The sequence below is a fragment of the Lampetra fluviatilis genome, chromosome 46 (genome assembly GCF_964198595.1).
Source record: "Lampetra fluviatilis chromosome 46, kcLamFluv1.1, whole genome shotgun sequence".
Classification (NCBI taxonomy): domain Eukaryota; kingdom Metazoa; phylum Chordata; class Hyperoartia; order Petromyzontiformes; family Petromyzontidae; genus Lampetra; species Lampetra fluviatilis.
The window spans coordinates 9,835,271-9,851,500 of record NC_136320.1 but is presented as its reverse complement, the minus strand read 5'-3'; the positions used below and the strand labels follow the sequence as shown (position 1 = coordinate 9,851,500).

At 61.0% G+C, this 16,230-nt stretch overlaps 1 protein-coding gene across 5 annotated transcripts in view; it reads right to left on the bottom strand.

The window, feature by feature from the left end:
• Positions 1-16,230, bottom strand: part of LOC144947763 (3',5'-cyclic-AMP phosphodiesterase 4C-like) — a 346,365-nt gene that overhangs the window by 170,206 nt on the left and 159,929 nt on the right. Inside the window, exon 1 of one of the 5 annotated variants that reach the window (XM_078877118.1) lies at positions 10,889-11,824. The exons of 3 other annotated variants lie outside the window; for them this stretch is intronic. In XM_078877118.1, coding sequence (XP_078733244.1) covers positions 10,889-11,079 — 191 coding nt within the window. In that variant the 5' untranslated portion in view covers positions 11,080-11,824. Of the gene's footprint in view, positions 1-10,888; positions 11,825-16,230 lie in introns of those variants that run through there. One more of the 5 variants, XM_078877122.1, reaches the window with a different exon arrangement.

Genomic DNA, 16,230 nt, shown 5'->3' with positions numbered 1-16,230 from the left:
TGAGTGGGTGGGTGGGTGAATGGGTGAGTGAGTGGGTGGGTGAGTGAAGGGTAGGTGGGTGAGTGAAGGGTGGGTGGGTGGGTGAGTGAAGGGTGGGTGGGTGAGTGAAGGGTGGGTGGGTGGGTGAGTGAAGGGTGGGTGGGTGAGTGAAGGGTGGGTGGGTGGGTGAGTGAAGGGTGGGTGGGTGGGTGGGTGAGTGAAGGGTGGGTGGGTGGGTGAGTGAAGGGTGGGTGGGTATAGAGTGGGTGGGTGGGTGGGTGAAGAGTGGGTGGGTGGGTGAAGAGTGAGTGGGTGGGTGAAGAGTGGGTGGGTGGGTGGGTGAAGAGTGGGTGGGTGGGTGAAGAGTGGGTGGGTGGATGAAGAGTGGGTGGGTGGGTGAAGAGTGGGTGGGTGGGTGGGTGAAGAGTGGGTAGGTGGGTGAAGAGTGGGTGGGTGGGTGGGTGAAGAGTGGGTGAGTGAAGGGTGGGTGAAGGGTGGGTGAAGAGTGGGTGGGTGGGTGAAGAGTGGGTGGGTGGGTGAAGAGTGGGTTGGTGAAGAGTGGGTGGATGAAGAGTGGGTGGGTGAAGAGTGGGTGGGTGAAGAGTGGGTGGGTGAAGAGCGGGTGGGTGGGTGAAGAGTGGGTGGGTGAAGAGTGGGTGGGTGGGTGAAGAGTGAGTGGGTGGGTGAAGAGTGAGTGGGTGGGTGGGTGCAGAGTGGGTGGGTGGGTGGGTGGGTGAAGAGTGGGTGGGTCGGTGAAGAGTGGGTGGGTGGGTGAAGAGTGGGTGGGTGGGTGGGTGACGAGTGGGTGGGTGAAGAGTGGGTGGGTGGGTGGGTGAAGAGTGGGTGGGTGAAGAGTGGGTGGGTGGGTGAAGAGTGGGTGGGTGGGTGAAGAGTGGGTGGGTGGGTGGGTGAAGAGTGGGTGGGTGAAGAGTGGGTGAGTGAAGGGTGGGTGAAGGGTGGGTGAAGAGTGGGTGAGTGGGTGAAGAGTGGGTGGGTGGGTGGGTGAAGAGTGGGTGGGTGGGTGAAGAGTGGGTGGGTGGAGAGTGGGTGGGTGGGTGAAGAGTGGGTGCGTGGGTGAAGAGTGGGTGGGTGGGTGAAGAGTGGGTGGGTGGGTGGGTGAAGAATGGGTGGGTGGGTGAAGAGTGGGTGGGTGAAGAGTGGGTGGGTGAACAGTGGGTGGGTGGGTGAAGAGTGGGTGGGTGGGTGAAGAGTGGGTGGGTGGGTGGGTGAAGAGTGGGTGGGTGGGTGGGTGAAGAGTGGGTGAGTGAAGGGTGGGTGAAGGGTGGGTGAAGAGTGGGTGGGTGGGTGAAGAGTGGATGGGTGGGTGGGTGAAGAGTGGGTTGGTGAAGAGTGGGTGGATGAAGAGTGGGTGGGTGAAGAGTGGGTGGGTGGGTGGGTGAAGAGTGGGTGGGTGGGTGGGTGAAGAGTGGGTGGGTGAAGAGTGAGTGGGTGGGTGGGTGAAGAGTGGGTGGGTGGGTGAAAAGTGGGTGGGTGAGTGAAGAGTGGGTGGGTGGGTGACGAGTGGGTGGGTGAAGAGTGGGTGGGTGGGTGAAGAGTGGGTGGGTGAAGAGTGGGTGGGTGAAGAGTGGGTGGGTGGGTGGGTGAAGAGTGGGTGGGTGAAGAGTGGGTGGGTGAAGGGTGGGTGAAGGATGGGTGAAGAGTGGGTGAGTGGGTGAAGAGTGGGTGGGTGGGTGAAGAGTGGGTGGGTGGGTGGGTGAAGAGTGGGTGGGTGGAGTGGGTGGGTGGGTGAAGAGTGAGTGGGTGGGTGGGTGAAGAGTGGGTGGGTGGGTGGGTGAAGAGTGGGTGGGTGGGTGAAGAGTGGGTGGGTGGGTGCGTGGGTGAAAAGTGGGTGGGTGGGTGAAGAGTGGGTGGGTGAAGAGTGGGTGGGTGGGTGGGTGAAGAGTGGGTGGGTGAAGAGTGGGTGGGTGGGTGGGTGAAGAGTGGGTGGGTGGGTGGGTGAAGAGTGGGTGGGTGGGTGGGTGAAGAGTGGGTGGGTGAAGTGTGGGTGGGTGGGTGAAGAGTGGGTGGGTGGGTGAAGAGTGGGTGGGTGGGTGAAGAGTGGGTGGGTGTGTGAAGATTGGGTGGGTGGGTGGGTGGGTGAAGAGTGGGTGGGTGGGTGGGTGAAGAGTGGGTGGGTGGGTGAAGAGTGGGTGGGTGGGTGAAGAGTGGGTGGGTGGGTGAAGAGTGGGTGGGTGGGTGAAGAGTGGGTGGGTGGGTGAAGAGTGGGTGGGTGGGTGGGTGAAGAGTGGGTGGGTGGGTGAAGAGTGGGTGGGTGGGTGGGTGGGTGAAGAGTGAGTGGGTGGGTGGGTGGGTGGGTGAAGGGTGGGTGAAGAGTGAGTGGGTGGGTGGGTGAAGAGTGAGTGGGTGGGTGGGTGAAGAGTGAGTGGGTGGGTGAAGAGTGAGTGGGTGGGTGGGTGGGTGAAGAGTGAGTGGGTGGGTGGGTGGGTGAAGAGTGAGTGGGTGGGTGGTTGGGTGAAGAGTGAGTGGGTGGGTGGGTGGTTGGGTGAAGAGTGAGTGGGTGGGTGGGTGAAGAGTGAGTGGGTGGGTGAAGAGTGAGTGGGTGGGTGGGTGGGTGGGTGAAGAGTGAGTGGGTGGGTGGGTGAAGAGTGAGTGGGTGGGTGGGTGGGTGAAGAGTGGGTGGGTGGGTGGGTGAAGAGTGAGTGGGTGGGTGGGTGAAGAGTGAGTGGGTGGGTGGGTGAAGAGAGAGTGGTTGGGTGGGTGATGAGTGAGTGGGTGGGTGGGTGAAGAGTGAGTGGGTGGGTGGGTGAAGAGTGAGTGGGTGGGTGGGTGAAGAGTGAGTGGGTGGGTGGGTGAAGAGTGAGTGGGTGGGTGGGTGAAGAGTGAGTGGGTGGGTGGGTGAGTGAAGAGTGGGTGGGTGAAGAGTGGGTGGGTGGGTGAAGAGTGGGTGGGTGGGTGAAGAGTGGGTGGGTGGGTGAAGAGTGGGTGGGTGGGTGGGTGAAGAGTGGGTGGGTGGGTGAAGAGTGGGTGGGTGGGTGGGTGAAGAGTGGGTGGGTGAAGAGTGGGTGGGTGGGTGAAGAGTGAGTGGGTGGGTGAGTGGGTGAAGAGTGAGTGGGTGGGTGGGTGGGTGAAGAGTGAGTGGGTGGGTGAAGAGTGAGTGGGTGGGTGGGTGAAGAGTGAGTGGGTGGGTGGGTGGGTGAAGAGTGAGTGGGTGGGTGGGTGAAGAGTGAGTGGGAGGGTGAAGAGTGAGTGGGTGGGTGGGTGGGTGAAGAGTGAGTGGGTGGGTGGGTGAAGAGTGACTGGGTGGGTGAAGATTAAGTGGGTGGGTGGGTGAAGAGTGAGTGGGTGGGTGGGTGGGTGAAGAGTGAGTGGGTGGGTGGGTGGGTGAAGAGTGAGTGGGTGGGTGGGTGAAGAGTGAGTGGGTGGGTGGGTGGGTGAAGAGTGAGTGGGTGGGTGGGTGAAGAGTGGGTGGGTGGGTGAAGAGTGAGTGGGTGGGTGGTTGGGTGAAGAGTGAGTGGGTGGGTGGGTGGTTGGGTGAAGAGTGAGTGGGTGGGTGGGTGGGTGAAGAGTGAGTGGGTGGGTGAAGAGTGAGTGGGTGGGTGGGTGGGTGAAGAGTGAGTGGGTGGGTGGGTGGGTGAAGAGTGAGTGGGTGGGTGGGTGGGTGAAGAGTGGGTGGGTGGGTGAAGAGTGAGTGGGTGGGTGGGTGAAGAGTGAGTGGGTGGGTGGGTGAAGAGAGAGTGGTTGGGTGGGTGATGAGTGAGTGGGTGGGTGGGTGAAGAGTGAGTGGGTGGGTGGGTGAAGAGTGAGTGGGTGGGTGGGTGAAGAGTGAGTGGGTGGGTGGGTGAAGAGTGAGTGGGTGGGTGGGTGAAGAGTGAGTGGGTGGGTGGGTGAGTGAAGAGTGGGTGGGTGAAGAGTGGGTGGGTGGGTGAAGAGTGGGTGGGTGGGTGAAGAGTGGGTGGGTGGGTGAAGAGTGGGTGGGAGGGTGGGTGAAGAGTGGGTGGGTGGGTGAAGAGTGGGTGGGTGGGTGGGTGGGTGAAGAGTGGGTGGGTGAAGAGTGGGTGGGTGGGTGAAGAGTGAGTGGGTGGGTGAGTGGGTGAAGAGTGAGTGGGTGGGTGGGTGGGTGAAGAGTGAGTGGGTGGGTGAAGAGTGAGTGGGTGGGTGGGTGAAGAGTGAGTGGGTGGGTGGGTGGGTGAAGAGTGAGTGGGTGGGTGGGTGAAGAGTGAGTGGGAGGGTGAAGAGTGAGTGGGTGGGTGGGTGGGTGAAGAGTGAGTGGGTGGGTGGGTGAAGAGTGAGTGGGTGGGTGAAGATTAAGTGGGTGGGTGGGTGAAGAGTGAGTGGGTGGGTGGGTGGGTGAAGAGTGAGTGGGTGGGTGGGTGGGTGAAGAGTGAGTGGGTGGGTGGGTGAAGAGTGAGTGGGTGGGTGGGTGGGTGGGTGAAGAGTGGGTGGGTGGGTGAAGAGTGGGTGGGTGGGTGAAGAGTGGGTGGGTGGGTGAAGAGTGGGTGGGTGAAGAGTGGGTGGGTGGGTGGGTGAAGAGTGGGTGGGTGGGTGAAGAGTGGGTGGGTGGGTGAAGAGTGGGTGGGTGGGTGGGTGAAGAGTGGGTGGGTGGGTGAAGAGTGGGTGGGTGGGTGGGTGAAGAGTGGGTGGGTGGGTGAAGAGTGGGTGGGTGGGTGGGTGAAGAGTGGGTGGGTGGGTGAAGAGTGGGTGGGTGGGTGGGTGGGTGGCTGAAGAGTGGGTGGGTGGGTGAAGAGTGGGTGGGTGGGTGAAGAGTGGGTGGGTGAGGAGTGGGTGGGTGGGTGAAGAGTGGGTGGGTGGGTGAAGAGTGGGTGGGTGGGTGAAGAGTGGGTGGGTGAAGAGTGGGTGGGTGGGTGAAGAGTGGGTGGGTGGGTGGGTGAAGAGTGGGTGGGTGGGTGAAGAGTGGGTGAAGAGTGGGTGGGTGAAGAGTTGGTGAAGAGTGGGTGGGTGGGTGAAGAGTGGCTGAAGAGTGGGTGGGTGGGTGAAGAGTGGGTGGGTGGGAGGGTGAAGAGTGAGTGGGTGGGTGGTTGGGTGAAGAGTGAGTGGGTGGGTGGGTGGTTGGGTGAAGAGTGAGTGGGTGGGTGGGTGGGTGAAGAGTGAGTGGGTGGGTGAAGAGTGAGTGGGTGGGTGGGTGGGTGAAGAGTGAGTGGGTGGGTGGGTGGGTGGGTGAAGAGTGAGTGGGTGGGTGGGTGGGTGGAGAGTGAGTGGGTGGGTGGGTGGGTGAAGAGTGGGTGGGTGAAGAGTGGGTGGGTGGGTGAGTGGGTGAAGAGTGAGTGGGTGGGTGGGTGAAGAGTGAGTGGGTGGGTAGGTGGGTGAAGAGTGAGTGGGTGGGTGGGTGAAGAGTGAGTGGGTGAAGAGTGAGTGGGTGGGTGGGTGGGTGAAGAGTGAGTGGGTGGGTGGGTGGGTGAAGAGTGAGTGGGAGGGTGGGTGGGTGAAGAGTGGGTGGGTGGGTGGGTGAAGAGTGAGTGGGTGGGTGGGTGAAGAGTGAGTGGGTGGGTGGGTGGGTGAAGAGTGAGTGGGTGGGTGGGTGAAGAGTGAGTGGGTGGGTGGGTGAAGAGTGAGTGGGTGGGTGGGTGGGTGGGTGAAGAGTGAGTGGGTGGGTGGGTGGGTGAAGAGTGAGAGGGTGGGTGGGTGAAGAGTGAGTGGGTGGGTGGGTGGGTGAAGAGTGAGTGGGTGGGTGGGTGGGTGAAGAGTGAGTGGGTGGGTGGGTGGGTGAAGAGTGGGTGGGTGGGTGAAGAGTGGGTGGGTGAAGAGTGGGTGGGTGAAGAGTGAGTGGGTGGGTGGGTGAAGAGTGAGAGGGTGGGTGGGTGAAGAGTGAGTGGGTGGGTGGGTGGGTGAAGAGTGAGTGGGTGGGTGGGTGGGTGAAGAGTGAGTGGGTGGGTGGGTGAAGAGTGAGTGGGTGGGTGGGTGAAGAGTGAGTGGGTGGGTGGGTGGGTGAAGAGTGGGTGGGTGAAGAGTGGGTGGGTGGGTGAAGAGTGGGTGGGTGGGTGAAGAGTGGGTGGGTGAAGAGTGGGTGGGTGGGTGAAGAGTGGGTGGGTGGGTGAAGAGTGGGTGGGTGGGTGGGTGAAGAGTGGGTGGGTGGGTGAAGAGTGGGTGGGTGAAGAGTGGGTGGGTGGGTGGGTGAAGAGTGGGTGGGTGGGTGGGTGAAGAGTGGGTGGGTGGGTGAAGAGTGGGTGGGTGGGTGGATGAAGAGTGGGTGGGTGGGTGGATGAAGAGTGGGTGGGTGGGTGGGTGAAGAGTGGGTGGGTGGGTGAAGAGTGGGTGGGTGGGTGGGTGAAGAGTGGGTGGGTGGGTGAAGAGTGGGTGGGTGGGTGAAGAGTGGGTGGGTGGGTGGGTGAAGAGTGGGTGGGTGGGTGGGTGAAGAGTGGGTGGGTGGGTGGGTGAAGAGTGGGTGGGTGGGTGGGTGAAGAGTGGGTGGGTGGGTGGGTGAAGAGTGGGTGGGTGGGTGGGTGAAGAGTGGGTGGGTGGGTGAAGAGTGGGTGAAGAGTGGGTGGGTGAAGAGTGGGTGAAGAGTGGGTGGGTGGGTGAAGAGTGGGTGAAGAGTGGGTGGGTGGGTGAAGAGTGGGTGGGTGAAGAGTGGGTGGGTGGGTGAAGAGTGGGTGGGTGGGTGAAGAGTGGGTGGGTGGGTGGGTGGGTGAAGAGTGGGTGGGTGAAGAGTGGGTGGGTGGGTGAAGAGTGGGTGGGTGGGTGGGTGAAGAGTGGGTGGGTGGGTGGGTGAAGAGTGGGTGGGTGAAGAGTGGGTGGGTGGGTGAAGAGTGGGTGGGTGGGTGGGTGAAGAGTGGGTGGGTGGGTGAAGAGTGGGTGGGTGGGTGAAGAGTGGGTGGGTGGGTGGATGAAGAGTGGGTGGGTGGGTGGGTGAAGAGTGGGTGGGTGGGTGAAGAGTGGGTGGGTGGGTGGGTGAAGAGTGGGTGGGTGGGTGAAGAGTGGGTGGGTGGGTGGGTGAAGAGTGGGTGGGTGGGTGAAGAGTGGGTGAAGAGTGGGTGGGTGAAGAGTGGGTGAAGAGTGGGTGGGTGGGTGAAGAGTGGGTGAAGAGTGGGTGGGTGGGTGAAGAGTGGGTGGGTGGGTGAAGAGTGGGTGAAGAGTGGGTGGGTGGGTGAAGAGTGGGTGGGTGGGTGAAGAGTGGGTGGGTGGGTGAAGAGTGGGTGGGTGGGTGGGTGAAGAGTGGGTGGGTGGGTGAAGAGTGGGTGGGTGGGTGGTTGAAGAGTGGGTGGGTGGGTGAAGAGTGGGTGGTTGGGTGAAGAGTGGGTGGGTGAAGAGTGGGTGGGTGGGTGGGTGGGTGAAGAGTGGGTGGGTGAAGAGTGGGTGGGTGGGTGGGTGGGTGAAGAGTGGGTGGGTGAAGAGTGAGTGGGTGGGTGGGTGGGTGAAGAGTGAGTGGGTGGGTGAAGAGTGAGTGGGTGGGTGGGTGAAGAGTGAGTGGGTGGGTGGGTGGGTGAAGAGTGAGTGGATGGGTGGGTGGGTGAAGAGTGAGTGGGTGGGTGGGTGAAGAGTGAGTGGGTGGGTGGGTGGGTGGGTGAAGAGTGAGTGGGTGGGTGGGTGGGTGAAGAGTGAGTGGGTGGGTGGGTGAAGAGTGAGTGGGTGGGTGGGTGGGTGGGTGAAGAGTGAGTGGGTGGGTGGGTGAAGAGTGAGTGGGTGGGTGGGTGGGTGAAGAGTGAGTGGGTGGGTGGGTGAAGAGTGAGTGGGTGGGTGGGTGGGTGAAGAGTGAGTGGGTGGGTGGGTGGGTGAAGAGTGAGTGGGTGGGTGAAGAGTGAGTGGGTGGGTGGGTGGGTGAAGAGTGAGTGGGTGGGTGGGTGGGTGAAGAGTGAGTGGGTGGGTGGGTGGGTGGGTGAAGAGTGAGTGGGTGGGTGGGTGAAGAGTGAGTGGGTGGGTGGGTGGGTGAAGAGTGAGTGGGTGGGTGGGTGGGTGAAGAGTGAGTGGGTGGGTGGGTGGGTGGGTGAAGAGTGAGTGGGTGGGTGGGTGAAGAGTGAGTGGGTGGGTGGGTGAAGAGTGAGTGGGTGGGTGGGTGAAGAGTGAGTGGGTGGGTGGGTGGGTGAAGAGTGAGTGGGTGGGTGGGTGGGTGAAGAGTGGGTGGGTGAAGAGTGGGTGGGTGGGTGAAGAGTGGGTGGGTGGGTGGGTGAAGAGTGGGTGGGTGGGTGGGTGAAGAGTGGGTGGGTGGGTGGGTGAAGAGTGGGTGGGTGAAGAGTGGGTGGGTGGGTGGGTGAAGAGTGGGTGGGTGGGTGGGTGAAGAGTGGGTGGGTGGGGTGAAGAGTGGGTGGGTGAAGAGTGGGTGGGTGGGTGAAGAGTGGGTGGGTGGGTGAAGAGTGGGTGGGTGAAGAGTGGGTGGGTGGGTGAAGAGTGGGTGGGTGGGTGGGTGAAGAGTGGGTGGGTGGGTGGGTGAAGAGTGGGTGGGTGAAGAGTGGGTGGGTGGGTGGGTGAAGAGTGGGTGGGTGGGTGGATGAAGAGTGGGTGGGTGGGTGGGTGAAGAGTGAGTGGGTGGGTGGGTGAAGAGTGAGTGGGTGGGTGGGTGAAGAGTGAGTGGGTGGGTGGGTGGGTGAAGAGTGAGTGGGTGGGTGGGTGGGTGAAGAGTGAGTGGGTGGGTGGGTGGGTGAAGAGTGAGTGGGTGGGTGGGTGGGTGAAGAGTGAGTGGGTGGGTGGGTGGGTGAAGAGTGAGTGGGTGGGTGGGTGGGTGAAGAGTGAGTGGGTGGGTGAAGAGTGAGTGGGTGGGTGAAGAGTGAGTGGGTGGGTGGGTGAAGAGTGAGTGGGTGGGTGGGTGAAGAGTGAGTGGGTGGGTGGGTGGGTGAAGAGTGAGTGGGTGGGTGGGTGGGTGAAGAGTGAGTGGGTGGGTGGGTGGGTGAAGAGTGAGTGGGTGGGTGGGTGAAGAGTGAGTGGGTGGGTGGGTGGGTGAAGAGTGAGTGGGTGGGTGGGTGGGTGAAGAGTGAGTGGGGTGGGTGGGTGAAGAGTGAGTGGGTGGGTGGGTGAAGAGTGAGTGGGTGGGTGGGTGAAGAGTGAGTGGGTGGCGTGGGTGGGTGAAGAGTGAGTGGGTGGGTGGGTGAAGAGTGAGTGGGTGGGTGGGTGAAGAGTGACGTGGGTGGGTGGGTGAAGAGTGAGTGGGTGGGTGAAGAGTGAGTGGGTGGGTGAAGAGTGAGTGGGTGGGTGGGTGGGTGAAGAGTGAGTGGGTGGGTGGGTGAAGAGTGAGTGGGTGGGTGGGTGGGTGAAGAGTGAGTGGGTGGGTGGGTGGGTGAAGAGTGAGTGGGTGGGTGGGTGGGTGAAGAGTGAGTGGGTGGGTGGGTGGGTGAAGAGTGAGTGGGTGGGTGGGTGGGTGAAGAGTGAGTGGGTGGGTGGGTGGGTGAAGAGTGAGTGGGTGGGTGGGTGGGTGAAGAGTGAGTGGGTGGGTGGGTGAAGAGTGAGTGGGTGGGTGGGTGGGTGAAGAGTGAGTGGGTGGGTGGGTGAAGAGTGAGTGGGTGGGTGGGTGGGTGAAGAGTGAGTGGGTGGGTGGGTGAAGAGTGAGTGGGTGGGTGGGTGAAGAGTGAGTGGGTGGGTGGGTGAAGAGTGAGTGGGTGGGTGGGTGAAGAGTGAGTGGGTGGGTGGGTGAAGAGTGAGTGGGTGGGTGGGTGGGTGAAGAGTGAGTGGGTGGGTGGGTGGGTGAAGAGTGAGTGGGTGGGTGGGTGAAGAGTGAGTGGGTGGGTGGGTGAAGAGTGAGTGAGTGGGTGGGTGGGTGAAGAGTGAGTGAGTGGGTGGGTGGGTGGGTGAAGAGTGAGTGGGTGGGTGGGTGGGTGAAGAGTGAGTGGGTGGGTGGGTGGGTGAAGAGTGAGTGGGTGGGTGGGTGGGTGAAGAGTGAGTGGGTGGGTGGGTGGGTGAAGAGTGAGTGGGTGGGTGGGTGGGTGGGTGAAGAGTGAGTGGGTGGGTGGGTGGGTGAAGAGTGAGTGGGTGGGTGGGTGGGTGAAGAGTGAGTGGGTGGGTGAAGAGTGAGTGGGTGGGTGGGTGAAGAGTGAGTGGGTGGGTGGGTGAAGAGTGAGTGGGTGGGTGGGTGGGTGAAGAGTGAGTGGGTGGGTGGGTGGGTGGGTGAAGAGTGAGTGGGTGGGTGGGTGGGTGAAGAGTGAGTGGGTGGGTGGGTGGGTGGGTGGGTGAAGAGTGAGTGGGTGGGTGGGTGGGTGAAGAGTGAGTGGGTGGGTGGGTGGGTGAAGAGTGAGTGGGTGGGTGGGTGGGTGAAGAGTGAGTGGGTGGGTGGGTGGGTGAAGAGTGAGTGGGTGGGTGGGTGAAGAGTGAGTGGGTGGGTGGGTGGGTGAAGAGTGAGTGGGTGGGTGAAGAGTGAGTGGGTGGGTGGGTGGGTGAAGAGTGAGTGGGTGGGTGGGTGAAGAGTGAGTGGGTGGGTGGGTGGGTGAAGAGTGAGTGGGTGGGTGGGTGGGTGGGTGAAGAGTGAGTGGGTGGGTGGGTGAAGAGTGAGTGGGTGGGTGGGTGGGTGAAGAGTGAGTGGGTGGGTGAGTGGGTGAGTGGGTGGGTGAGTGGGTGGGTGGGTGGGTGAAGAGTGAGTGGGTGGGTGAGTGGGTGAAGAGTGAGTGGGTGGGTGGGTGGGTGAAGAGTGAGTGGGTGGGTGGGTGGGTGAAGAGTGAGTGGGTGGGTGGGTGGGTGGGTGAAGAGTGAGTGGGTGGGTGGGTGGGTGAAGAGTGAGTGGGTGGGTGGGTGGGTGAAGAGTGGGTGGGTGGGTGGGTGAAGAGTGAGTGGGTGGGTGGGTGGGTGGGTGAAGAGTGAGTGGGTGGGTGGGTGGGTGAAGAGTGAGTGGGTGGGTGGGTGAAGAGTGAGTGGGTGGGTGGATGAAGAGTGAGTGGGTGGGTGGGTGAAGAGTGAGTGGGTGGGTGGGTGAAGAGTGAGTGGGTGGGTGGGTGGGTGAAGAGTGAGTGGGTGGGTGAAGAGTGGGTGAAGAGTGGGTGAAGAGTGGGTGAGGGGTGGGTGAGGGGAGCCCTACCATGTGTAGGCGACGGTGAAGCGGCGCCGGTTGCGGGCCGCGGCTGGCCCCCCCCCCTTGTTGGCGCGGCGGTAAAGCGAGGGGCCTCGCTCGCAGCCTCGCGGCTCCGGCCTCGCCTCCTCCTCCTCCACCTCGTTACTCGCCCCCGAGGCCTCCACCTCGTTACTCGCCCCCGAGGCTTCGCCCTCCATCGTGCAGCTCGCGGCAGCCGGGCAGGGCGAGGGATACGACGAAGATCCTCACGGCCCAGCCTCCTCGTACAGCTGGCGCTGGTGGTGGTGCTGGTGTTGGTGGTGCTGGTGGTGGTGCTGGTGGTGGTGTTACTGGTGGTGCTGGTGGTGGTGATGCTGGTGGTGTTACTGGTGGTGCTGGTGGTGTTACTGGTGGTGGTCACACACCGGAATCCGCTGGCGAGTGTTCGGGCTCAACGCTGATGGGATTCTGCTCTTTAATCCCCGCCCGCTCGATCGCAAACTCCGCCGAGTGAGATCACGACATCTGGATCCTCCACGTGCCGCTCCTCCCCCTCCTCCTCTGCGAGACGTTGACGCCGCTTGCTGCGTCGTTGTCGTTCTCATGTAGCTGGGATTAGTTCACGGCCTGCCCCCCCAAGCGGCACCCACCGCCTCCACCCCCTCGGGGTTCGTCTCGGCAGCCCGAGGCCGTCCCCGCAGGGCCGGGCGAGCCGCTGCTGCCTCCACACGCGGCAGAGCGATTTGGCTTCTCGCTCGCGAATTTCCTCTCCTCCTCCTGCTCCTGGAGCGGAGAGTCTCCTCCACGTGCAGCTCCAGACGCGAGCCAGAGGATCATGGAACCCCCTGGTGGTGGTGGTTGGCTGGTGGTGGTTGTTGTTGTTGGTGGTGGTTGTTGTTGTTGGCTGGTGGTGGTTGGTGGTAGTGGTTGTTGTTGTTGGCTGGTGGTGATTGTTGGTGGTGGTTGTTGTTGTTGGTGGTTGTTGTTGTTGGTGATGGTTATTGTTGTTGGCTGGTGGTGGTTGTTGTTGGCGGTTGTTGTTGGCTGGTGGTGGTTGTTGTTGTTGGCTGGTGGTAGTTGTTTTTGGTGGCTGGTGGTGGTTGTTGTTGTTGGCTGGTGGTGGTTGGTGGTTGTTGTTGTTGGTGGCTGGTGGTTGTTGTTGTTGGCTGGTGGTGGTTGTTGGCTGGTGGTGGTGGTTGTTGTTGTTGGCTGGTGGTGGTGGTTGTTGTTGGTGGTTGTTGTTGTTGGCTGGTGGTTGTTGGCTGGTGGTGGTGGTTGTTGTTGTTGGCTGGTGGTTGTTGTTGTTGGTGGTTGTTGTTGGCTGGTGGTGGTTGGTGGTTGTTGTTGGTGGTGGCTGGTGGTTGTTGTTGTTGGCTGGTGGTTGTTGTTGTTGGTGGTTGTTGTTGTTGGCTGGTGGTGGTTGGTAGTTGTTGTTGGTGGTGGTTGTTGTTGGTGGTGGCTGGTGGTTGTTGTTGGTGGTGGTTGTTGTTGTTGGTGGTTGTTGTTGGCTGGTGGTGGTGGTGGTTGTTAGTGGTGGTTGGAGTCACAGGAAGAAGGGGGTGCTGCGCGTCGCCCGTCCCTCCGCGCCCCTCAGAGCATCGCGCGAGTCACCTCGCCGGCAGACGAACCCGGGCCAGGGGTCACCTCCTCCTCCTCGTCGTCCTCCTCGTCGTCGTCGTCACCCCGTGGCTGTGGGCGCCGCGGCGAAGATGCGAACGCGATGACGGCGGCGGCGGCCGAGGAGACGGAGGGGCCATGGCGACTCACGGGAGCCCGCTTAGATACCCAGACACGCTCTCTCCATTTCACCACCCCCCCCCCACCACCACTCCACCACCACCACCCCCCACCACTCCACCACCACTCAGCTGCCCGCAATCACTGCGAGTCGTCAGTCCCCATCCGCCTGCTGCTGCTGCTGCGCTCGGCACCGCGCGGAGTTGCCGATCAGCCACCAGTCGCGGTCACGACGCCACTGATGGGGGGGGCGGTGGTGCCGCGGCAGTGACGGCGATGCTGTCACTGTCGCGAGTGTTGGCAATGGCGCTTCGTGATGGGGCTGTTGGCATGGAAGCCCCGACACAGCTAAGAGGCGGTGACGACGGTGGTCCACGCGGGACTTGTTGACTGAAATAGCGGCGGTGGCGGTAGGCGACTGACGATGCCGACGATGACGACCGCGCGCGTGAGTGATGCCTCTACGCGCCCCCCCCTCTCCCCACACCTCCACCCCCTCTCCTCCTCCCGTCCCCCCCTCCCCACACCTCCATACCTCCCGCCCCGCGCCTCGTTAGAAATGCAGCACATGCACACGCACTGTACACGCGCATTGCCGCGGTGACACCTCACGTGAGTACTGTACAAACACGTGCGTGAGTACTGTACAAACACGTGCGTGAGTACTGTACAAACACGTGCGTGAGTACTGTACAAACACGTGCGTGAGTACTGTACAGGCGTGTGGGTGATGTGCAAAGGTGTGGACTATGTCTACCGTTCAAACGCGAGTGCGTATACTGCCCGCACACACACGCGTGTACTGCCCGCACACAGACACGTGTACTTCCCGCACACAGACACGTGTACTGCCCGCACACACGCGTGTACTGCCCGCACAGACGCGTGTACTGCCCCGCACACACGTGTGTGTACTGCCCGCACACACGTGCGTGTACTGCCCGCACACACACGCGTGTACTGCCCGCACACAGACGCGTGTACTGCCCGCACACACACGTGTACTGCCCGCACACACGCGTGTGTACTCCCCGCACACACGCGTGTGTACTGCCCGCACACACGCGTGTGTACTGCCCGCACACACGCGTGTGTACTGCCCGCACACACGCGTGTGTACTGCCCGCACACACGCGTGTGTACTACCCCGCACACACACGCGTGTCTACTGCCCCGCTCACACACGCGTGTCTACTGCCCCGCGCACACGCGTGTACTACCCCGCACACACACGCGTGTCTACTGCCCCGCTCACACACGCGTGTACTGCCCGCACACGCGCGTATACTGCCCCTCACACGCGCGTGTACTGCCCGCACACACGCGCGTGTACTGCCCCGCTCACACGCGTGTACTGCCCCTCACACACGTGTACTGCCCCTCACACACACGTGTACTGCCCGCTCACAGACACGCGTCGATTCACTTCGCAGCAAGTGCACCAACCCTGCAGGACGACAGAGCCTTGTGCCGCTGCACCGTGCAGACCCGTGCAGTCTCGGTCTGTGTGGTAGGATGGGGGGGGGCAACAGAGCCAGCGCCGGCTCCGCCTGGACGGGAGGCTCAGTCGATCTGTAGTGTGGATGAGGGGTTGACTCATCATCCATCAGGAGTCGATAAAATAAGCACCTCTTTGCAGAGAAGTGAACTGTAGTGGTGCTATAGATCGACTCGCCCATGCCATAGGAATGTGGAACCTCCACCGGCTCAGGGCTCAAAACAGGAGATGAGTGGGAAAACAATTTGACTTTTGAATGATAAATCGTAATCATGTGATGTGCACAAAACGAATGCATTGTATATCACCTGCAGCTATCACGCGGTGTTGTGTAACTCCTGTAGTCACGGCACATGCCACTCGTGCATTTGTCGGATCGCAGAGTCCGCAAAGTTCCACACGCCTGCGACAATGGACCCCGTGGTGAGGATCACGTAAAGGTGAACAGCAGGCGAGGTGTCAAGGTCAAACCCCAAATATCTGCGGCGTATTCACAAGGCTGGGGTGGTGGTGGGGGGGTATTGATTGAGGCAGATTGGAGGGCATGGGCGTGAAGTTAATAAAACAATGTGGGGCAGAGCCAAATTCGACTCGCCGTGGCACAATAATCCACTTGGGTAACATTGTTTTGCACAACTTGTACAATCACAACAAGGATTTAGATCGTTTACAAACATCAAATTAGTCGATTAGAATTACAAACAGCAGCGATCATTGCCACTACCTGGCAGACGAATGCCCGCTCGCAGACCAAGTTTCTGAGTCACATGTGCCACATAGAGACAGCTGTCACTGGGGGTGCCCTTTCAGAAGTGTTGAGACGGGATGCAAGTGGCTTGTCGCGTGTAAACACACTCTCAAGGTTCACTCAGGAGTTAAGAAGGTTGCCGTATCAGACACATAACTCTCTTCTACATTGTTGTCAATGTTACATCTTGTTTGCATTTAACGTGAGAAGGGGCATCTGGTCCACAAGGGTGACCTGCCTGCCTGTCAACACGCAGCAGACGTGCGTACGCGTCGCTCTCTCGCTCGCTCGTTCACCCAGGGCCCCGACTCTCGCCCTTAAGTGCCCTCCACCCACGTCCGCGTGAGTGAGACCCCAATCCCAGGCAGGGGCACCAAACAACAGCAGCAGCTCGCACCTCCCTCCCTCCCTCCACCACCGCCACTACCCCCCGCGCTCGGTGGCACGGAGGACGCGCGGCCGGCACACACCAAGTGACCTTGCCGATGTGCGTGCGACACTCGCAACACCCCGCGCGCATCAACAGGGAGCAGGCAGCAGCACTAGCTGCTGCTGCTCGTTGCTGTTCTCTGCCACAGTGGCGGTGTCGTGGGCTGATGGCACTGCACTCGCAATCCAAAGGTCGCCGGTTACATCCCAGCCACCTCCCAATCTCATGAGCGGCACTTGAAACAATGCGGCGTGTTTCTCAATGGAGAGACTCCTCCCCGCCATATAAATGTGGAACTGCCAGGAGGAGCTGGGCACCAATGACTGCCGAGGCCACCGTTGGTTGTGCGTGTGATCGGAGCCGTTCGTGTGAGATTGCCGGGCTCAGTCTGACCGAGCTCGAGGTCAGCGTCAGGAGGCAATCATTAAGAGTGCGTACAGTTGATCATCGATCGATTATTATCCGGCTGCTTCCAACGTTGTTCGGCGGTTCTGGGCCAATCCGGCGAAAGCGGCAAAACCGCTTCAAAGGCTGTAACCAGTCCGGCGATCGGCGCCGCGTGCGTGACTAAAATATCTCCGCTTGGTTTCAGTGTTACATATGTTTAGAGTACATTATGCACTACATACAACAATGTAAACGATGAAAATAATGCACATATATACATTTTTCATGACTAATAGCTACAGTAATACAAACAGAAAATATCCAGTGCGATCCGTAGACAAGTTCGCCGGAGCAGCGGTCTAAAGGCTGCATCAGTTCGGCGGTGGTCAACACATCGGGCTGTTGAGACGAGAGCGGAGTGCTACGCACACCACCCCATGATGCAGTCTTCGAGGCTGGAGTGGCAAGTACGGTACAGTAAATAGAGTTACTATTTTGACAGTAGGATGTTTACTTTTATCTACTTGTGTGTCTATGCCAATTTCACATAGTAAAGAAATGTAAAACAC